Source organism: Populus nigra, chromosome 1, assembly GCF_951802175.1.
Source record: "Populus nigra chromosome 1, ddPopNigr1.1, whole genome shotgun sequence".
Lineage (NCBI taxonomy): Eukaryota > Viridiplantae > Streptophyta > Magnoliopsida > Malpighiales > Salicaceae > Populus > Populus nigra.
Window position 1 is genome coordinate 16,893,253 of NC_084852.1, and position 24,022 is coordinate 16,917,274.

The 24,022-nt window shown below is 32.9% G+C and overlaps 2 protein-coding genes across 2 annotated transcripts; both read right to left on the reverse strand.

The window, feature by feature from the left end:
* Positions 1-1,668: 1,668 nt before the first annotated feature.
* On the reverse strand, positions 1,669-9,547 carry LOC133677046 (uncharacterized). Its single transcript, XM_062098890.1, has 11 exons — positions 9,244-9,547; positions 8,945-9,001; positions 8,766-8,860; positions 7,274-8,155; positions 7,090-7,189; positions 6,890-7,018; positions 5,998-6,813; positions 3,565-5,910; positions 3,413-3,485; positions 2,394-2,545; positions 1,669-2,295 (listed from the first exon to the last, which is right to left on the reverse strand). Exons 1-11 carry the CDS (start codon positions 9,326-9,328, stop codon positions 1,964-1,966), a joined length of 5,067 nt encoding a protein of 1,688 aa, XP_061954874.1. The 5' UTR covers positions 9,329-9,547; the 3' UTR covers positions 1,669-1,963.
* Positions 9,548-14,073: 4,526 nt separating this feature from the next.
* On the reverse strand, positions 14,074-16,661 carry LOC133691932 (large ribosomal subunit protein eL8y-like). Its single transcript, XM_062112562.1, has 7 exons — positions 16,505-16,661; positions 16,324-16,374; positions 16,016-16,217; positions 15,046-15,215; positions 14,814-14,942; positions 14,632-14,724; positions 14,074-14,544 (listed from the first exon to the last, which is right to left on the reverse strand). The coding sequence occupies exons 1-7, from the start codon at positions 16,505-16,507 to the stop codon at positions 14,413-14,415; spliced, it is 780 nt and encodes a 259-aa protein (XP_061968546.1). The 5' UTR covers positions 16,508-16,661; the 3' UTR covers positions 14,074-14,412.
* Between the last annotated feature and the right edge of the window lie 7,361 nt (positions 16,662-24,022).

Below are 24,022 nucleotides of genomic sequence, written 5' to 3' on the forward strand. Positions count from 1 at the left end.
ATTTCCTCCCTATACACAATGAGTCTCTTTATCTAGACTCTAAGACCAGTTAGGGTTCCTATTGACCAAAATATTAGATGGTGATTCCATATTTTTTTTTTACTTATAAGAAACAAGAATTTCTTATTTTTTCCCCATCACCGGATAGATCACGCTTCGAGAGGATGATCTTCATGACGCCGCATACGTACGACAATATGAATGTTTATTTTAATCAAGTACTTTCCCTTGAAGATCTCGATCCTTATTAAAATGATACTGAGATATTTAGCTTACACATTGTATAGGTTTTTCTAATGTCTATTGAAAATTTTATGTGTGTGTGTGATTCAATAAAGTGTTGTAACTTTACTATTTTTTACATATAATTCATCACGCTTGTTGATGAAATTTATTGGATGGTAAGCATGGGACTACCATCATGATATAAAAAACATTATCTCATTTCTCACATATATTATAATTAAAGAAACGAGAATTGTCGTGATATTTACTAAGCGTTGCAAACAAACTGATATCCTTTTTAGAAATTAGCATAACTAAGACAAACACATTGAAATGCTTAAGGATCAAGTTTATTCTTATAGAAAGTGATTGTGGACATAACACATAATAAAATAAAATAAAAAAACACTCATGATAAATATTGAGAAATATTAAGAGTAGAAGTAATAGAATAGAACCTTGACACACATCAAAAGGGTTTGATAATCAATAATATAGGCAAACAACCTATTAATAAGGAAGAAGACAATCATGAAATTATCAGTCCAAAAATGTTTAGGAATATTTATAGTAAATCTATGCCCAAGCTACCTTTATGAGATGCTAGTTCTTACATTTTGTAATGGTTTGTAGCTACATATTAACTAGTGAAAAAGAAGTCATAAGCTTTGAATAAATCATCACGATACTGATTCACAAACTCATAATCATTGTTAGAATAAAACATTTAAACTTGAGTATGAAATTATGTGACAATCATTTTGTAAATTTGAAAAATAATATGATATTGTAATTGCTTATTCTATTACAATGATCAATGAATGAATAAAATATTTATGACTTGAAGCAGGAAGGGTAGAAAAAGAAACCCAAACATCAATATATATGCATGCAATAGGATTTGAACTTTTATTAAAATTGATTTTAAAAGGAAGTAATTTATAATAAACAAGAAATATCTTTTTCATAATTTTTCGATGAATTTCTCTCTTTCAAGCCAAGAATTTTTTAAAAAAAATTAAAATTTTGGACCAAAATAAAATATTTAAAAAACTAAAGGAACTGTAATGGAAGAATTAGAAAAACAAGGGGACTAAAACATTGTACACATTATCCTTATATGCTTTGCATTTTGGTCCTCTATTTTGAAGTCTTGCATTTGTATAAAAATTTATCATAATTTGACCATTAATTTAATTACAAAAGAGTAATTGTAAAGAAAAAAAATACGACGACCAACAAAAAAGGAGTTGAGCTAAATGAAAACCTCACAGCTGCTTGAAATGTAATTGTAATACGAGCTCGTCCTCTTATTTTATTTTTTTACAACTTGTTCATTAGAGTGAAGTATAACTAATGAAACACGATTCACAATCCCAAGGTTAATATTTTTTTAATGAAATGAAGTTGAAATTGAAAATGCATGTTCTTGGACACAAACGATAAAAGAGAGGAGGAAAAGTGGACTATTTGTGTCTGATAATTGTTTATGTTAATGGGTTTCATGCCTACAAAATATTTCATTCGAAGCCTATACTTCCTCTACCTCTAGAATATGTAACTTGTTCCTCCACCTTGAACAAGCCAAAAAAACACAAGAAGAAAAAAATCAAAGAATCTCCAACTTCTTCAGTAATCTATACAAAATCTACTCATCTACCAAAAAAAATGAACTTTACAATAACTGCACAGCTTGTATCAGCTACTCGTCAACAGGCTGTATCTCACCCATCGTAAGTTACTCGTAAGGATGTTGTATCTCACCCATCATAATGCGATTGCTAGAAACCTTGAAGCCAAGGAGAGCAGGATCAATTTGCCTTCCTTTCTTCCCTTTCTTTTTCCCGCTTCGCCCACTCAGTGGACCATCAGATGATTCCAAGGCAGCCGCATTAGCGGCTTCAGCCTCGGTAAAAACTGGCTTCTTTAGCACATCCATAAATGATGTCTCTGTTATACCAGCATCATTATAGGATGAGGACCTCCTAAAAAGCGCTTCTTTCTTGCCAGATGTCTGACTGTCACCTCCCCGGGTTGCTGCTACATTCTCTACAGGCTCACTCCTCCTTTCTGCAAGCCACCAAAGTTTTTGGATTTTTTAGATCACCACCACAATTATCCAAAACCAACAAACAAAAGACAGCACATATGAAACAATAATGATATACCATCAGAAGTTGCAAGGCTTGCCCGATTTTTTTGCTTGATATGCAAAGAAGATGCCATGTCTGACGACACATCCTTGGAAGAATAGGCCCGTGATACCGGCGGGCGTTTATGCAAGGCACTGTCAAGCCCTCTAGTTAAAATAGAAGGCATCCTGTTCACAAGCATTTTTCATGAACATCAATATAGGTTTCAAATCAAAACAGTGCACCTCGCAACTCCTATATTTATGAAGCAAGACCTTTCCAGTAGCTTGATGTCAAAAGAAAAAGATTTACTGGGGAGAACCCACTAACGCTGAATACACATGCAAACACAGATGTTGCTAATAGTCAAGTCATGCATAAACAGTTGACCACAAAGCTCATATGCACAATCTGAAAATTGTGAAATTCAAAACAGATTTAATGTCATTGTTGCCACCAATAAGTACAGAGAATGTGGGTTTGACTGCAACCCTGCAGATGTTAAAAGTTTACTTTATCATAATAGAATAAAGAAATTAAGCAAGTATTTTGGGGTGGAAAAAATATCCGCACCAACCCACGTTGAAGCAACTTGAAAAGAAAAGGGGTGGTGGGAATGCAAAATATACCCTATGATTTGGCCCATTTGCAGTCCAGTGAAGGTTTCAAAATTAGAAACTTCAATGATTTGTGGTTTCCTCTGTTTGCTTTTACCTTTTTCCTGTCCGTTAAGTTCCTAGAAATAAGTCCATGATACAACAGCTACTACGACACAAGATGACATGACATCATGTTAATGTACATGCACTAGGAGACCTATAAAATACAAGGCAGCTAAGGTGCGAGTGTTCTCCCACATACTTGCATCTTGTTTTAAGCTTTTTAATGAAGAGAAATCATTAGAGCACCTAACCTATCAAAAAGAGTAACCATGCATGTGCTCTGAAACCAAGTTTTGTAAAATACGATATTCAGATGAAGATTAACATCATGATTAAGGAGACCATGATGACTTCATTAAAAACAATCCTACAACAACAAAGGAGAGTCATTACCTGTCAATAGAGACCTCTTCACCAGTCAATTTATCTAATCCCATCTCATACCCGTGTAGGCCTCCATTACCACCTGCAGAATTTCACAAAGCCTCTAATATCCATCTAAGCATAAGCATGATATCTGAAAAGATGTATGTCAGAGAAATTACCAGCACTGCTCAGGGAACTATGCCTGCTACTCTGCCTGCTACTGGCATTAGCAAAATCCATAGCAGTTTCAGCTTGTTCAGCAAAGTTCTCTTCAATGTGCGAAACAGACCTGGCCATAGCAGTCATGCCTTGGGACCCATATCTGTTATCCAATTCTGCCAATTCTTTATCCATGGCAGATTTATCAACAAACATGTTATCCGCATGATTAGTATGAGAAGAATCTACTATGCCTGAAAAGAATGTTGGTTCTTCAGTTAGTGCTCCAGATTTCGACCTTAGGGACAATCTTTCACCATTTCCTTGATGGTGTAATTGACCACTCAAGGACATAGCATGATTATCCTGCAGCAGAGAATTTGATTTCAAATTTTGAGGCTTTTCCATAAATGAGTCATCCATGGTGGCCTCTTGATCTGGAATATCATTTAAAGAGAACGACTCGGTGATTGGCCAAAAGGATTCCCGAGATTTAGAGGAAGATATAAGGTGCCGATAATCGTCTTCCGATGACCGAATAGACTGAAGACCCATATTTTGGTGAAGATCCATTAAAACTTGCTTTGAGCTCTCCTCATCTCCTCCAGCTGAGGTCCAAAAACTAGAGTTTCCAGCAACTTCTGAAACATTCCTTTTTCTTTCAGCTTCAAGATGCAACTGTTGCATCCCTCCTTCAACCCAACTATTCTCTTGCTGCCCTTGTTTTCCAGGGAGGTGGCTCTCTGTCATTTCAGCGCGAGAACCATAAATATCACCAAAAACTTGTCGATGATGAGAAGAGACATTGGACGAGAAGGAACCCAGTTGATCAGTAGAATGCATATATAGATGCTCTGCTGAATCTGGACCTTGGGAATGACCATTTACATTATCCATCTTCATCCCAGGAGTGACAGCAGGCAGAGAAGTTGGATGGTCAAATGCCATAGAGCTAGGCTCATAAAACCCACCCTGATGTGGCTCCTGTAAAGCATGATTCCATTTGTTATGGCTTAAATGTTCATCATGTGAGGAAAGCCTCTGCTGTTGCAGGTAAAAATCTGAAGCGTTAAATCCTGTAGACTTAGACTGGTGATGACCGGTAGTATTTCTGAAGGTCTGACCAGCTTCATCAATGGACCATGGCCAACCAACTTGCCTTTCACCATCAATTCCTAACTGTTGCCTTGCCACAGATAAATCTTGCGCCTGCATCTGTTCTTGCTGAAGATGGAACTGCAGGTCTGAAGGGAGTATATTACCATGCTTCACCTGTGATAAGAGGTCCAAGATATCAGTCTGGGGTTCTTGAAGATTATTCTGGCCAATCTTAGCTCGAATTATCTGCTCCAGTGTTAGATCGAGGTGCCTTGGATTATGTGAATTCTGCTGCAGTTCGGCCGCCAGTCGTGTCCTAAATTGAATCTGCTCAAGCAAGTTTTCTCTCAATGGATCTCCCTTTCCCTGACCATATCCAAGATCAGGCATCTGATGCTGCAGCAACTGTTCCAGAACCTGCTGCTGCTGCAGTTTCATTTGGTACTGACGAAGCTGTTGTTGCTGTTGGTGCAGTAAATGATGCTGTTGCTGAAGCTCAAACTGTCGCTGCTGTTGCTGAAGCTCCACCTGTCGCCGCTGTTGAAGCTCCACCTGCCGCCGCTGTTGAAGCTCCTGTTGAAGCTCCAGCTGCCGCCGCTGTTGAAGCTCCACCTGCCGACGCTGTTGAAGCTCCACCTGATGTTGATGTTGAAGCTCCATCTGCTGCTGACGTTGAAATTGCAGTTCAATAAGATTAGAAGGGATATGCTCAAAACCCAGTTCCATAGTATGTGAGAAGGGATGAGATAAATGATTCTGTTGTTGACATTCTTTTTGCATCTTCTGCAACATGAGATGCTGCTGGTCAAAATCATTGAACTCTGGCTGCCTGTGAAATAAGTGCCGAGCATCTGCGGAACTTAGATCGATGTGGGGATTAGTGAGTGGCTTTTTCCTGTAATCTTCAGGCCATGTCTCTGCATAATGGGATTGATCAAATACTGCATCAAAGGACCTGTGACTGGCAAGGGCAGCATCATGCTCTGTATAAGAGTCCATAGCATGAACCTGCGCTGGAAATTCATCACCCATGCCAGAAGCCATGTTGGATGATTGAGCACGCCTAAGATTAGAGTTGCTACTGAGCTCAGACATTGACAAGCCAAACGGATGAACTATTTCATCCTGATGAGTATGCATGCCAGCTTCTGAAAATTCATTTAAGATGGCAGGGTTGGTAGAAGGATTACGAACAAATCGCTGAACATCTGCAACATCTCTCATCAAAGGGTTGCCACTACTTCCAGAACTTCCAGGAAAGACGATTTCTGTATCCAACAAAGATCAGAGAAACTAAATGAGCCCAATGAACAGATACAGTGACATGAACAGCAGAATCATTCTAAGCAACTTACCTTCATCCGGAGTAACAACATTTTGAAATCTTTGATCATCAGAATACTCCATCCCGCTGAGAAAACCATGATCAGGAACCCTTGACTGACCAGTAGCACTAAAGATGGCCTCAAATCCAGATGAAACCCGCTGCTGGTCTTCCCTGACAGCAGAAACCTTATATTCAAGAGAAGCAGAAGTCGCTGTGCTCCCTTCCAAGCTCTCTCCAACATCATCAGATAGTTGTACCTTAGCAGACAGACTAGTACTTGAAGCACACCCGGGTTTAAGTTTTAGGTGAGGCATAATATCACCAAGTTCATGGAAGGGTGATCCATCGGGAGCATCTGACAAACGAACTGGTAGGTCAGTTCCAAAATATCCTTGCTCAAACCATGCAATAATATCAATACCAAGGTACGGTCCCTGAATTGCCCCTTGAGGATCAAGATAGCACAATGATAGTTCCTCAGGCATGATAGTACCCGTGAATTGATGCCCATCATTATTTATATTCAATGAAAATTGATGGCTTCTTGAATTTTGCTGTGCAGAAGAAAAATCAAATAGTGAACTTGAATCATCAGGGAGCTGGCTACCAATTTCAAAAGAAGTAGCTGACTCAATATCCTCCAACTTAAGGTTATTCTGAAAAGCCACATCTGCCACTGGCTGCCTTTCAAAAGCTTTTAAATCCACAACGTTGTCAATCAGGCCACTCTCCCCAACACTGCTGGATTCGTCTCTCTTGAAAACTGCAGGCACAAAGCCATCCATCAACACTCTGCCAATTGTTGTCACGCACTTCTGTTTATCATCTTTATGCGTATCCTTTTCTGAAATACATAACAGAAGGAATAGTTTTAACACTGAAATAAAAGAAGTCAAAAAATTGATATTAGAATTACTTACCCTCAGCCATTGATGCATTGAACGTCTCAGCACCCATACCTTGACCGGAAGCATTGCCAGTAATTTTTCCAAAAGAGTCTGCAATTTCTTCAGTCTTAACAGAGAAACTCACATTCTCCTCACCAATGCCTGAATAAAAAAGTGTTAGAGAGAATAGACAGTGAGATTGCAAAAGTCAACTGAAGATGTGACACGATCACCTGAAGTGTTATTATTTGATGACTCGTTCTTTTCTCTAAATGAGTTGTTCAATCCTCCACTGCTTGTAATTTTTCCCTGCCATATATCTCCAAGGACAGCCTGCAAGAATCATATGATCCAATTTAAAGCAGTGACAGTAACTATAAGACATACCTTTAACATGACATTATGTAAATTGTATACCTCTTGCTCTGCATCAGGTGCAACAAAAGCCAATGGCTTAATAGCAATTTCCTGTGTTAGTGGAGACACAAGCTCCATCCCATCTGGTATGGTATCAAAACTTGGAAGAGTCTTGTGCTTACGGTAAATGTCAAGAAGTTTTCCCCTCGGATAGCAGAATGCATGATTCTTATCCATGGGAATGGACCCGATGGAAGAAGCAGTAAGATGCCTGCCAATTTGTAAGTTCCCACTATTGTTGGACCTTCCTCTTCCGGCAGCAAACCGCACATTCAGGCTCTCCACACGTCCTCTATCTGACCCAAATCCAGGTGCACTCCTGTAAGCAGCGGGTCCACCAGAATGAACTTCCATACGATGGCGAGGCCTCCACTTATCACGAGAGTCATTCTCACGCTCAGAAGATGGCCTCCACTTATCACGAGAGTCATTCTCACGCTCGGAAGTCGGGCGGCTAGCAGTGCCAAAATTTTGTTTGTCACTGTGAGCCTCATCCTTCTCAATATCTGCCCTCTTATCATTTCGAGAATCCTTCTCTTTCTCTTCAGGACCCCACCTAGATGACCACTTGCTGTCTCTTCGGGATTCATGAGCAGAATTGCGGTTGTTGCCGTCATGCCAACGATCTGAAGAAGGCAAAGTTCTAGTCTCAGATATATCTCTAGCTGAAACAGAATCAGCACGATGGTCTTCTTTTCTGCGATCTTTTCTACCAAGCAAACCTGTATCCCTCTCCTCCTCACGCCAACGGCGGCTGCTTTCAACATCAGGAGCAATCCTCCTCCGATCTTTCTTGTCTTGGGATCCATCTAAACGCCAATTGTCTTTCAAATTGCTATCACTGGAGTTTCCATGGGACAAAGAATTTGAAGCACGTGTTTCCTGTTATTTTCAGGCATAAGGGTTAATTGGAAATACCCACACACACAAAAAAAAAATGAAAAATGAAAAAGGATAAATTTAGTCGTAATAAAACCTCAGATAAAATATATGCTCACCCTGTGACAAAACTAAGTGAAAGGGTACTATCATGATAACAACAAGACTGCATTCTTGCGGACAGAAGAGAAAAGGAGGACTTTCCCCTATAAAGAGGTCAAGATGCTACAATTAAATCTCCTTAGGTTTGATAATTGCAGAGCAGAGTTGGACCCAAAATTAAAAATATTTCAACACCTTCCTAGGTATAATTTCTGGTTAAAAACCATTAGTTATAAAATCCAATAAATTTCATCTCTAAATCCTGCCAACAACTATCCTAATTTATAATTTCTCAAGGGCCCTGGCTAAGCTAAATGGTTATAGACACCAGAACATACAACAGCACCAAATGACATAAATTATCAGGAATTAACAAAACAAATATATCCAAATAAGCATGTATTATTAAATATCAGTACATAAAAAAAAATAGCATGCCACCCTCATATAGATAACTAAAAACCAACTAGTCAATAAGCACGTCCAACTTTAGACAAGTGAAATCCCATACCCCTGATGCCCCAGTAGTTGATAACTTAGCATCCACCGGTTTAGCATAGAGCCATTGTGGAGAAAGAGGTATAGTGTTGTCTGCAGTCACTTGATCTGTAAAGCAATAACAGTCAATCAATATATATATGAATTACAATCAAAAGACAATAAACTCAAAAATAAGCATTCCTCTGATACCTTTTGAGTCATCAGGCAAACTCAACAGAGCCTTGTCCTCACCAATTCCTCCACGATCTACCATTTCCAATAAAAAAAAAATTCATAAGTATTATTAAGCTGAGTAATCTATCACCATTCGGCATGAAAAAAAATATACAGATATTAACATCAAAGGAATTCATGCAACTTGCATTCAATTGCAAAAATATAAAAAATGGTCAAAACCCTAAAGTTGAAGCCCAAATGGAGACATAGCAATAAAAAGTAAGAAGAGATCGATTGGGAAAAAACAAAGAATGGAAAATCGAGATTAGAACCTTTGAAGGAAGAGAGGCGTTCATCGGTTGACTTGCAAGAGAGGAGAAGGAGATCGTCAGGGAGATTCGGCTTTCCGTCAGTCATCGTCGTTATCTAAAACCAAAAAGAACTTGCACAAATTCGGTACGCACAGAGATTATCAATACAAGGAGAGAGATGAATAAAGCAGATTGCAATTGGAAGAGAAGAGATTTACACACACAGAGAAGGAAATTACTAGGGTTTGGGAATTCGCAGAGAGAGGGAGTAACGGGTAAGGGTTTGTGTGTTCAGTGTGTATTCGATCGAAGAAACAACCATATAGTCGAGTGGCTGCGTGTTTAATTAATTTTATTGTTTTTCTTTTTTATATTTCTTTTTTAAAAATTACTCCGCCTTTCCTTCTTTCTTTTTTTTTTTTTAATGCAAATAACTAATCTATCTTATCTTTAAGTTTGCCTGGTTTTAAATGCTATTAGTTTATTATTACGTGTTTCGCCGGGGGTCGAATTTTTTTAAAGTATAAAAAAAAATGAAGACTACAAAGTTTTTCTAATAATATTAATAAATTTGACTATACGAGTAAATTTTAAAATATCTTGAATCAGTTTTTTACATGATTGAGTTTTTAATTAAATTATAATACAGTTAATTTTATTTAAATTGATTAATTTTATAATTTTAAAATAAAATTTTATTAGTTGGTAAAAATATGATTTGACTTTTAAAAAGACTTTAAGATAATAATTTTAAAAAATAATATTAAAACAATGACAGATTGAATCAACCGTAGCCTTCTACGACCCGGACAGTAGATTTTATTTGGTTTACTAATTTTTTATTTAATTATATGATAAAAATATATACTTATAAAATTGAGTATTAATATAAAAATAGACATATATTAGAGATGATGATAATCCTATAGAAAGCAAATAAAAATAAATAATGCAATTTATTTCCCAATCAATTTGAAGGATGAAATAAAAAAAAAACTAAAAACAATTAAAAAACTAAAAACTAGAAAAGCATATTCGGTTGATAGTTAAACTCGTCAAACCTGTGAATTAGGTAACTCAGGCTAGCACACCAAACCTGCAAATTGGGTTATAAACTCAATTAGGATTATAATTTATTTATTTTAACTACATTTCATTTAATTATATAGTAACAAAAATAAAGAATTACAAAATCAAACACTAACTCAATATCAAGACCTACGAAACCAATTGTAAAACTGAATTCTCAATTAATTCAATTTCTAATGATAAAATTAAAAAAAAAATTAAAAAAAATGTTAAGCTCGTTAAACTCATGAATCATGTCAATCAACCAAACATGTGAACAGATCCATTGACTTTATAAAGTTTAATTACATAATTTTTTAAAAATTATTTTTTTAACTGTATGAGAAAAAATAGATAATAAGAAAAAAAATCAAGTTCAATTAAAAAAAAACATCCCACTAAACTTGTAAATTAAAGCAACCTAAGTCACCTTGGCAAACTTGCAAATCACACTGGCCCTATAAAAAAAATAAAATAGAAAGAAAAAAAATAGTACGTCAAATTTTCAACCTCTCTAACATTAAAAAAGAAAAATCAACAAAACAAATTGAATAAAAAATCATAAAAAAAACAAAACATTATAATCCACAGTGCAATGGGTATGGATAAATAGTAATTTCCTCGAATCCTTTATTTTTCATTACTTTATAAAATTTAATATTATGAATTTTCTCTAAAATTATTTTAAAAAATACATGAGAAAAATATTTACTATAAAAAGTCAAGTTCAATTAAAAAAAAGCCTCACCAAAGCCATAAACCAGGACAACCAAAGTTACGCTAGCAAACTCGTAAACTAACCTTATAGAAAGACAAAATAAAAAAAAAATTATGAAGTTAAATTCTTAACCATTCTAATATTAAAAATATAAAATCAACAAAAACAAATTGAAAAATAATCATTAAAAACAAGCCAAACAAATTTTGGAAGCTATATATATATATATAATTTTTTTGTATTTTGATAATATAGTATAAGTTTTTTTTTTCAAAAATGTTTTCCAATTAAAAATTTATTAAAATAATATTTTTTATATTTTTATTTATTTATTTATTGACAAAAATACATAAACACTATATAAAAAAACACTCAAAACTCATTAATTTGATATTTTTCATACAAAAAATATTATAAAAAGAAGAATTAAATTACATTACCATACGGAACCTTAATGTTGACTCGAATTAAGGGAATGAAACTGGTATATCACAGATTAACAAAACATTAAAGGATGGAGCTAAATCACCACAACCACACACACAAAATAATATTAATTAAAATAATTTTTTTTCTTTTTATTGTTTAGTTTTTTATATTTTTCAATTTCACCCTTTAAATTTTTTTAAATTTTCTTTTCAATTTCATCCTTTAATATCAGACTGTTTTAGAAATAATACTTCGTATTTTTTTTATGTTAGGTTATATACCGGTCTTGTGGATTTATTTTTTTTTAATTATTTCAGTCTTCAACATTAAATATATTAGAACTGGCTCTATGATTATGTTTTTTTCGATTCATTTTCTGTTAATTTATCTAAATCTCATTACCAAATCTCGAGTTTAACAAGTTAACCCAGATTAACTCGAGTTATTTTTTTTCCTTTTATTATTGTTTTTTTATTTTATTTTATCATTTAACATTAAATTGATTAGAAATTGAGCTTCATAATTTTTTATTTTCTTTCTATAGCATTATCCCGATCTCATGGATTTTTCTTTTCTCTCAATGTCAACCTCAACACTGAATATATTAGAAATTAAGCTTCATAATTTTTTTTCATTTATTTTCTATGAATTTAACTCGATTTTATGACCCAAAAGGCAAGTTTAACATGTTAACTAGGTTAACTAGGGTTATTTTTTCCTTCACTTTCTAATTGATTTTTTTTTATTTTATCCTTTAACATTGAGTTGGTTGGAAATTGAGCTTCTCAAATTTTTTTATTTGTTCTTTAAGGATTTACCTTTTCTTTCTTTTCGATTTTAGGTGGATTTTATAGAAATGAAGCTTCTTAATTTTTTTTTATTTGCTTTTCATGAAATTATCATCGTCTTGTGACCTAGGTTACTGATTTAATATAGTTGGCTTGAGTTATTTTTTTTAATTGATTTTGTTTTTCAATTTCATCTTTCAACACTAAGTTGGTTAGATATTAACTTTTGTGATTTTGTTTTTGTTTTCTATAGCATTGTCTTAATTTTATGACTTGGATTGTGGGTTTGACACATTGACCCGAGTTGACTGTGTTTATGTTTTTTGGATCCTTTTTTAATTGGGCTTCAAATTTTTTTTAATTTGCTTTTTATGGAGCTATCTCAATTTCCTAACTCGATCTGTGAGTTTGAAAATTAAACTCAGATTAAGGTGAATCAAGATTAGACTTTGTAAGTATTTTTTTTTATCTCATTTCTACAAGGTTATCTCGGTTTCATGACATAAGTTGCAGATTTGATAGGCTAACCTGAGTTTTTTTATCTTTTTTTTTTTAATTTAATATTTTATTTTTCAATGTCATCCTTCAACATTGAGTTAATTAGGAAAAGACCTTCATATTTTTATTTTATTTTATTTCTATAGGATTATCATAATCTTATGATCTGAATTGTAGATTTGACATATTAACTTGAATCAATACTATATATAGTTGTCTTAATATTTTAAAAAATATCATTTAATATGTCATCGTGTCAATATATTTTTTTAAAAATATTGTAATTATATTTTGAATTTAAAATTATTTTTTTATTAGAAAACATGATAGTATTGCTTGAAATTTCTTTAAGTGAAAAAAATAAATTCGACTTGCAGCGCAACATTCACCAATTATATAGTAAGTTTGCTATTAAAGTTAGGATACTACTATCTTACCCTAAGTGTTAGAACACATTTGATTTTATTGAACATGAAAAAGATCCAAAAAGAAAAGAAAAGGAAAAGAAATGGTTACTATAAAAATAAGTTTAAATTATAAAATACCCTCTTGAATTTGAGCGAAAAACAAATATCCTCTAAACTAAAAAAGCCCCTTGATTTTGCTCCTCGGAAGATATGATTTTTTTTTAAAAAAAATCTGTCCATTCTATTACGATTTTATTGAGAAATTAACGGAAAAGCCTTGAAAATCCTCTCAATTCCTCTCTTTTCTCTATTAGGAAACATATTTTTAAATGTTGATAAAGAAAATGATAGGAATGGGGTGGATTTTCATATATATATATATATATATATATATATATTTCAATCTCTTAACAGAATCCTAACGAAAGGGGTCACATTAAAAAAAGTGTAAAATTAGGTATTGTTTAGTTCTGTAATTGAAGTTCAGGGGGGGGATTGTAAAATTAATCGAAAATTGCAAATTAAGTTTGAACAACATTGTTCTCTGAGGAGAAGGGTAAGAGGTGGCACCGAGCAAAGTATGGAAGACTAAACGCCCACATGGCCCAATTGGAAGCTAAAGTGAAGACATGACCGTCACCACCTCACGCATTAGGATATTCATTCTTTTTTATGGATATATATTGCTCTAAATCATGAAAAAGTTCTGAAAGGACAAAAGGGAAAAAACAAACACTCCTAGTGCGAGAATCAAAAGCCGCTGAGAGGATAGAATTATTTTTAATTCATTGAACCCAAAACGCTCTTGTGAACGTGAGACCGGAGACAGGAGAAAACTGGAGGCCAACTTTTTTATGCTCAAAAGAAAGACACGTCATCTCACCTACCCTCTTGGCGAGGGGCACAGAGATTTCAGTCATTTCAAGCGATGCAAAAATACATCTATTTTAATTGCCATTGGCGCAGATAATAATAATTCTCCAATTATTTGTTCACTTTTAGCACTGCTAATACATCGAGGCGCTTCATATTTTTATCAGCTATAGTGCCTGGAACTATTGGCATTCAAGAACTCAAGATCTCAATTGTCATGCGGAAACCAACTCAAAAGGCAGCAACAGGAAACCGCAAACAGCCGCGTCACTTGCGTGTTTTGCTTTAATCAAAATCTTACTCTAAACAGAACAAAACTTTTTCAGCCGAAAAACCTCAAAAGTACATGAAAATGTACGAGAAATTGTCCACCGGTAAAATCCTTGAGAGAAATACAATAAAATGGCTCCTAGGTCATCCTCTGGGCAGCTTCTTTGGCAAGGACCCTGTCTTTCGCCTTGCTCTTGGCCTGAGATTTGGAACCCATGATTCCACCACCCCACTTCTTCCTGTACTCATCGTACTTGTCATTGAAGTTAGCCTGAAAACGCAGAAAGAAAGTAGAAAAATGAATTGCATTGTGAACATTTGCAAAATCATAATTTTAAAAATACGTAATTCCACACACCTTGATAGCTTCCAAGATTCTGCTGAACTCCAACTTGTCTTCATTCTTGACTGTGGTCAAGCACAAAACTGATGCAGTCTTCTTGTGGACAATCTATCACAAAGACTAAAAAATTCAGTCTGGAATCCACAACTCTCCTTTCACAACAAAATTTTAAACTGCAAAGGTACAGGCACACTTACTGCTCCCAATCGAGATTTTCCCTTCACAATGCAGTATGGGATTTCCATCTTCCTGCACAATGCTGGTAGCCATACAACCAACTCAATGGGGTCCACATCATGAGCAATAACAACCAACTGGGCTTTTTTCTGCAACAAATAGGTAAAGGGAAAATATGTTATTAAAAGAATTCCAACAGCAGAGAGGACTAGCGACAACAACAAGCTTGTGCAGGATAAATTGATGTGCAACCTGCTCGATTAGATAGGTTACATGGTTGAGACCATATTTCACAACAATAGGCTTCTTAGCCTCAACAGTTTTTCCTTCAGTCTCTGCCTGAGCCTTTCTCAAGAGACGCTCCTTCTTTGCTGCTTTGTCTTCAGGACGGTACTTCAAAAGCATCTTGAACAAGTTTGATGCTGCGCAAGGAGTTCACAAAAGGAACAGTATTAAATATAAATATCTCAACGGGATAAAAAATTCTTGTCAAAACAAAGAAACGAAACTAAGCCAGAAAGCTACTATATTTATCATCACACCACCTGTATGTTGGATTGTTTGTACCATGTAAGCAATCAACAAACAAGCTATGGTTCACATCTTAGTTCAGAAAAGAAGATTGAACAGAACATTAACTTTTACCATCAAGCAAATTAACAAAACAATACAGTTGCTGCATAAGAGCAATATCATGACACTTGAAATCACAAAGGACCACAGAATGAATCAAGGAAACAAGGGAACCAAAACAAATTGCACGGATAGAATAGAATCCAGTTTTTTCTAGCAAACCTGCATAATCACTGCTAAGCATTCCAGTTGATTAAACTTTTCTTCACGAGTTGCGCTTCAAACATTATCATGCCAAAAAAACTATACATAAACCAATAAAGCTGACCATTATCTCAGTTTTGATGATACACAATCAATCCATAAAGCTTGAAAAAAATGACGCTATATTTTCTTTTCCTTGTACTCTTAACTAGACTTTAGGGTATACATCAAATCAAATAAATAAAGAATAACAATAACCACAATACAAATTACATGCACAGATGACAAAAATCATAATTCAGAAACCACGTCAAACTTTTAACATTAACAAATTATGAATGACATTGATTAGCATAAAGACTCCTGGACTAAGCCTGTGCTTCTATGCAACAAAACCAGAGCTAATTAGCACTTAAAAAAAGAGGAGATATGCCAGAAACGATACCGAGATTCTTGTCAAGGGTCTTGGTGAACTGGTTCACGGTAGGTGGAACCTTCAATCTCATCTTCAGAATCCTCCTCTGCCTCTGAATCTGAACCATCTTCGGCATCTTAACGAATCGGCTCAGATCCCTCTTTGGTGGCAAAGCCCCTCCAATTCCAAACTGCTTCGGCCTCTTCTCGAACAATGGATTCGTCACCTTCTCCTAAACAAATCACCACATAAACAAACACCATGACAAAATAAGCAAAACCCAAAATGATAGAATTCGACTTGAAAGGGTAATTTGTAAGAGAGAGCTTGTTTTTTACCGGTTTCTTCTTTCCGGCAACCACCGGACCCTTTCCACCTCGCTTTGGTGCCTTTCATGTTCAAACATTAAACGAAATGTCAAAAACAAACAATAGCTATCTAAGATTTATGATATTGAATTGACTTGAGTGTTTAGAGAAAATAAGTAGATTTTGGTTGAGGGAGAAAGATCTAGCTCACCATTTTTGCGCAGTTTCAAGCTCCTTCCGGCTTCCGCTTTACTTCAGTGACGCAAGGAGCAGCAAGAGTTATAAAAAAACCCCTAAAGTGTATTACAGTGCCAGGGTTTTGTATTGTGGCAGGCTTTGCTGAAACCCGGGACTTTGGACCGTGATGGCAAGTAAGCCTTTTCTTTGCTGTAAATAATTTTTTTTTAAATAATTTTTTTTAAAATAAATAATTTTTTATATTTAATAATATTATAAAAAATAAGTTAGAAAATAATTTTTATTATTTGATTATGTCATAAAAAATGAGATGAAAAATAAATTGTTAATATTTTTTTTCAAGTTTATTAAAATAACAAGGAAAAATCTTACAAATTAAAAAGTTAAATGAGAATAAAATTAAAAAAATAAATCTAATTTCATAAATTATCTCAAATAAAATAAATAACAATCAAAATAATAGAGATTAAATCTAACAAATAAAAAAGTTGAAAGATGATGAAATTAAAAAAATTACAATTTCAAAAAAATAAATAACAATAAAAAAATGAGGACTAAATATAATAGATAAAGAATTTCAATTAAGAAAATAATAAGAGAAAAACAAATAACAATCATAAAAATAAAGACTAAAGTTGATATAAAAATCAAATTAAATCAAATTCTAAGTGATGAAATTGAAAAAAAATTCAAAACAAAATAAATAGCAATCAAAAGTTTGAGGACTAAATTTGATATAATCAGCAAATAACATAACATTTCTAAAATTTTCAAAACTTCTGGAGAGTGTTTTCCGCCCAAAATAAGGAAATTCCTGAAACCAAATCAAATTTTCATTTGACCAAACAAATAAATACCGGAAAGTTTGGAAAATGGTTTCCAGGAAACCATTTTTCGTGAAGCAAACGGGGCTGAATATTTAAAATTTTGATTTTTTTAAATTATTTTTTTAGAGAATTTTTTATATTATTTTAATTCACTAATACAAAAATATATTTTTTTAAAAAAATACTTTAAAAATAATTTTAAATAACTCTTTACCTAAGTTACCTAATCCTAAAAGGTTGGAGTGCAAGATGACACAGTAAAAGCCTAAAAACTCTAAAAACACACATTATTATTTTTAGATTGAAATGTATTTTCATTAATACTTTCATATTACATCTATAAAAATCATAACTTATAACTTATTGTCTGAAAACTAATCAACAAATATCAAATCTAATTTATTCAATAATTTGAATGACAAAAAAATTCATAAAATTTTTAAATTTAGACTTTGAGACTGATCATCTCTCATGCATAAAGATGAATTAAATCACCATAATTAATAATAAAATAAATTGTATTATTAAACTTTATTGATGTATAAAAATATTCAAAAACTACTTATTAGTATAAATCTCTACCATTTAGTTGCAAATAATCATTAAGATTTTCATTCAAAATAATAATAAAAAATTATGATGAATGGGGAGTATAAATAAAAAATATGTCACCACACATATCTATAAACATAAAATAAAACACTAATTAATTTAAAATAATAGAAAAAAAGAGGTTGTTGTGGCAATCGGTGAGAATCATGTATGATTTTAAAAGAATAAGTTCTTAATTTTTTTTTAAAATAGAAGAGATAATTTATTGATGGGAATTAAAGATCTAGAAGATCCATTATCTTAACCACTACAACAGAAAAAAAAACAAAGAATTAAGATAAATGATAATAATGAATATAGAACTAGAAAAAATCATGGCGTCCTGAAAACGCTTTTAAATTTAAAATTTAAAATGTTAACTATTAGCAATATTTTGAAAAACAATATCTTAACATTGAGAGCAAATATATATACATACATACACACACACACCACATGGACGAGGATAAGCTTTCAGCATTTATTTTTTTATATAGCGTTTAAGTGACTTATTCATTGATGTAATTAATAGTTTAGGATCTATCTTGAATATACAATTACCTATGCATTGTGTGGGAAGACATAAACTACAGGTGGATCATTTAATTTGAAAGTCAAAGGTTGGTTTTGAATTTTTACTAAGCTAATGAGAAGACAAATTAGAAAAGATGGAGGTGTTTGAATAAAAAAATTGGACAATATTGCTTTGCATCTTGATTGATTTCAAACACCACCACAAGAGATTTGATTTGATTTAAAATAAGATATTTTTATTTATTATTTTTGTTGAAGGTTTTTTTTTATCCTTTTGAACTACCATTTTAGGCTGGATTTATTGCCACTAAAACTACTTCACCCTCCATCATCTCTCCTCTAATATAGATAGATTTATGAGAGTAACCATCTTTATTTCTCTAATAATTTTGGATCTCATTATCACTCTACTGATTCCTATAAATCATATTGAGCTACTGGGTTGTGCTAATACTCCCCATCAAACTTTTGTTACGGTTAGAGGCAAAATTTAGTTTAAAAGTAAATAAAAGCAATCTTTGACATTAATTTAATAAAGATGCATGTTACTTGATCATTATTGGAGATGTGTTGAGTGATGAGAAGCCAAGTGCATTTCGCTCGCGCACAAAATGATAATCCAACTTAAAATGTTTACTACAAACATGAAACACAGAATTAACTATCATATGAAGAGCACTAAGGTTGTTACAGTAGAGGATCAAATGAAAGGTAAGTGCATTGTGAAGATCTTTTATAATAAATATCATCAATATGAGAGGTGAGTGGAATGTAAAGATATTTTTATAATAAATGTCTTTGAGTTTGGTTGCAATGTTGGCTATGACTTCATACTCTGCTTTAGTGCTAGACCAAGAGATGATATGTAGTTTTTTTACACACTAAGAAATAAAGATTTCCTCCAAGAAATATGCAATATCTAGTGGTGGAGCATTTTATGGTGGGATAACCTGTTTAATCCATATATAAGAAAGCACATAGATCAATTATAGTATTGAAAGTAAAGCGTAAGCTTGTGTTAATAGGGCATTTGATGTATTTTAATATATGACGGACCATTTTGAGATGCACGATAGTAGGAGTATACATGTATTAAGATACATAATGAAAATTGTATGAAAAATTTGGACATGTAAGTGTTAGATACTATAAAGTACCAACAAGTCCTCAAACGTATCTTAGATCTTCCAATAAGATGTTATTTGATGAGGTTTTGGTCTTTGCTTCTATTGGTGTGCTCATGGTCTTACAGTCGACCATGCTAGTTAGTTTATAGATGATAAGAGCATCAGGTGTTTGAGGATCCCCCAAAAGCGATGAACTAGTTCCAAGTCCATCGTAAATCCTGAACTCAGAAGCTAAATAAAGGTTGTAATTAGAGTAGTAAAGGATTTTGTAAGAAATATATCATCTACATAAAGAAAAAGAATTAATATACCAAAATTAGAATGAAAAATGAATAAAGATGGGCATGCTAGGTTGAAAAAGAAACCATATTTAAGAAGAAAAACATTAAACTAACCAAACCAAGCATAATACGCTTGTTTGAGACCATATAGAGCATTTTAAATCTTGCAAACATGTGTTGGATATTGAGAGTTAGCCATTTCTGAAGGTTATCCCATGTATATATCTTATAAAATTAAACCATACAGGAAAACATTTTTTATGTCAAATTAGCATATGGGCCATTTCTAAACAAATGTTATGGTGATAACCATACGAATAATTCTAGGTTTGATGACTAGAGAAAAGGTCTAGATAAAGTCTAACCTATCAACAACCATTTAGAGCCAATAACATGTATGTTAGAAGTATGAGGAACAAGTTACCAAGTCTAATTTTTATGAAGAACCCAATGTTCCTCAACCATTATAGCCTTCCATCTCGGGTGAGTTAAGGCAAATCAAATATTATAAGGTTCACAAGGGATACTGACCTATAATGTAGAGGAAGATAATGCATATTTTTTTATTGGGTTTAACAATTCCTATTTATGAGTGGATAACTATGGAATATGGAAAGGGTGCTTATGAAAGTTGAATTTATTAAATTTAATGATGTGAGACTATTTGAGAGGGCTCGAACTCAAGTTATAAAGAATGTGTAGCTTATTTGTACATCTCAAACTCAAGATGAGATAACCCATGCTCAAGTTGTACCAATTACATCTCGAACTCAGGTTCAGATTTGTGCAACCGGGTTCCGTGTTGACTTGTATCTTTAGTTAGAAAAAGAGAAAATATAAAAGTTTGTGAGTCTAGAGCAAATATTAGCACTGTTGGTGAAGGACTTAAACATAGTGGTGTAAGTATTGACCACTGAGTTTATACAATAAGATTAGAGTCAGTATGAGATAACCATGAATCAAATATGCTAATGACATCTTATGTAGAAGAAGTAATGTTTTGATTTCCAGTACTTTTACAAGGGAAGAATAACTCATTAAAAACCATATGGTGAGAGAGAAAAAAAAATTTAGCTAGAGGGATGAAAACACTTGTATCCTTTATTATCACTATAGCCTATACAGATATAAAATATGGTTTTTGGATCAAACTTGTGTCTTTGTGTAACCCAGGTATAAGAAAAACATTTAGAAACAAAGACACGAAGTGAAGAATAATCAATATAAGTGTCATGAACCATAAAGTATAAAGTTTTAAAATTAAAAGCAGATGTAGGCAACTAATTAATAAGTAGACAACAACAATGAAAGCTTTTACTTGTAAAAATAGAAGGGTATCACTTGAAATAACATAGTCATACCTAGTTTTCGTATTATTCTATATTGCCTTTTAGTCATATCGGTTTACTTTGGAGTATATGGACACGATACTTGATAAACAATACCAATAAAAAATAAGATGATAGATTGGATTCCTCCATTAGAGTGAAATCTTGATTTGTTTGTTGAATTATATGGTAATGTATTGTTCAAAAGCTAAATAAGCATTTACAAAATCAAATTTATGTTGTAAGAGAATGATCCAAGTGTACTTAGAAAAGTCATCTACCAAGCATGTATAATATTTGAATTTCCCAATTAGTAAAATAAAAGAAGGTCCCCATAAGTCACAATGATTTTTTTTAATACCAAAACACAAACGTTTAGAACAAGAAAATAGTAATCTACTAAGCTTTCTAAACTAATAACTATCACAAATATGTTTAAGTTTTACAAGCCTATAACATTAATCAAGCATTTATATTTTAATAACGGTAAAACATAAAAATAAAAATGTCCTAAGCATTGATGCCAAACATTTGTCGAGCCAAATTTGAATTGATGAGAAAAGTAGAGCTTTGACAAAATGGAAAGAACATATAGATCACCCATGTGCTTTCTTGTGATAACTAGTTATCCTGTTTGTTGTTCATTAATACAAAAGTACATGTTAAAGGATTCTTAATTAACAGGAAATTGAGTTGTTAACTAGCTTACAAAGGGCAAATATTTTGTAAGTTAGGAACTAACTAGATATTGTAAAGAGGTAATGTATTATTTTTTTGCTTAATGCTAGAATCTCAAAACCAAATATTGGTAAAGAAGATCTATTGCCAATAAGAACTGAATTTATACCAAATTAGTTATGAAATTAGCTAACATATTTGACTTGCCTTTCATATGGATGAAGACTTATGTGTCTAAAGTTCACTCTGTTTTAGTGATGGTAGAGAAGATTCATCACCGATAAAAATTGAATATATATCAAATTAGTTATGAAAATGGTTAATATATTTGACTTACCTTTTATATGGATGGAGGCTTATATGTCTAAGGTTCACTCTGTTTTAGTAATGGTGTTATTAAAGGCGAGGGTTATAAGAGCTTACGGTATGTTATGATATTGAGTTGCCTTTTGGCCCACCCACCAATATATTTTTATAATATATCACACAATGCCGTAATACTGATAGCTTTCTTCATGGTAAAGATCTCATTAAATAAGGGTTGTATAAAATTCACCAGGTGGTGAAGGGTATCTTTGTTGAAAGCCTAAAGTGGGCTAACAAAATAAGAATGGTTTCATTATTTTGGTTGTTGCGCTTGAATTCTCTCTTAGTTAATATGAATTTTAGTTTATCATCATGATATGCTGAGAAGAATTGCTGGAAGCTCTTTTGTTTTTTCCCATAAAAAAATCATTCGAGGAGTAAAAAAGTTATGTCATTTTTATAACTAGAGAACCCATCACATCACTAATCAAGACTTTAAAGTTGTGAGACCAGCTTGATGTAAGATGGCCTTAGTGCTTTTAAGCATGGTAGTGGTGGGAGTTTCATATCAAGAGCCAAGGCTAGTGTGAAGGGAAATTTTTTTTTTGTCTGGGATAAGTTTCCCGATAGCTGTAAGACTAACGCATAGACCCTTGAAAGTGTGGATATGTTCTCTGATGGTTTTGTCATCTTTCTTACAAAAACATGTTACATGTTCTCTTAAGTGTGAATTCATGTTCTTTTGAATCTTCTGCATATATATTCTTGAGTACAACCCAAATAGAATGAGTTGTGTCTAAGCCAATATAGAAGCTAAGTGTTTCTTTAGAGAGTGTTCCAATTATCCATCCATGAAGAATACAATTCGCCTTTCGCCAGACAATATCTGCTTCGATTAATCTTGATGCAAAAATTCTTGCATTTATAACAAGATCTTCATTAGTAAGATGATTGACTAGTTTTTGGATTTCTGTAAGAGCCAAGGCTTGTTCACGCCACAAAATATAATTTGTATGACCGATTTTGAAGTGTAATAAAGTTGCCAAAATTAAGAAATAGTGAAGTCATGATTGAAGAGAGCTACTGGGTTGTGTCATGTGTTCGTACTGGCTCTGATACCAAGAAGAAAAACTAAGAACAATATAAATGTTTGAATAAAAAAATTGTTTTCTTATGATTTAAAAAATATGAAAACTTAGCAGTAATGTTAAACTAATAGAGGACTTTAATTTAACCATAAAAACATAGTAACATATTGCGTGAAATCCATAGGCAATACTGCTTTGCATCTTGACTGATTTTAAACACCACTAAAGGTGATTTGATTTGAATATGAGATATGTTTATTTGGCATTTTTGTTAGAGTTTTTTTATTTTGTTGAACTACTATATTGGGATGAGTCTGTTGCCATTAAAAATCATTTATCCTCTAACATATCTTCACTAATATAGGTAGATTTATAGGAGTAACCATCCTTATTTATTTAATAGTTTTGGATCTCTTTATTACTCAATTGATTCCCACAAATCATGCTAAGATGCTAGGTTGTGCTAATAAAATGATCACCAAATATTACTATAGTTAAAGGACATGTTTTCTATACCAAAATTGATTTAAGATATGAATATTTCATTTAAATTTGTGTTGAAGATAAAGTTTTGTTTTCTCATCCTTATAAAAAGAAATATGGTTTAATAAAATGCACTATATAAATAGAGTATTAATGTATTTTGCGATAACTCTAATTTTTTTTAATGGTAAAATTGTATTTTTGAACTTTTATTTGTGGTTTAAAACAATGTTGATAATGTTAAAAAGAAAGAGATGGTGATGAATAAGTGAATGGAATTGATGAATA

What these genes read in the sequence shown, in the direction of transcription:
- LOC133677046 (XM_062098890.1), bottom strand. Translation starts at nt 9,328, where the DNA reads ATGACTGACGGAAAGCCGAATCTCCCTGACGATCTCCTTCTCCTCTCT. An exon ending in CAATGCATCAATGGCTGAGG is followed by an intron (nt 6,814 to 6,889) that starts GTAAGTAATTCT and finishes TATGTATTTCAG; the next exon opens with AAAAGGATACGCATAAAGAT. An exon ending in AAGCCTTGCAACTTCTGATG is followed by an intron (nt 2,296 to 2,393) that starts GTATATCATTAT and finishes GGTGGCTTGCAG; the next exon opens with AAAGGAGGAGTGAGCCTGTA.
- LOC133691932 (XM_062112562.1), bottom strand. An exon ending in GAAAATCTCGATTGGGAGCA is followed by an intron (nt 14,725 to 14,813) that starts GTAAGTGTGCCT and finishes TCTTTGTGATAG; the next exon opens with ATTGTCCACAAGAAGACTGC. An exon ending in GAATCTTGGAAGCTATCAAG is followed by an intron (nt 14,545 to 14,631) that starts GTGTGTGGAATT and finishes CTGCGTTTTCAG; the next exon opens with GCTAACTTCAATGACAAGTA.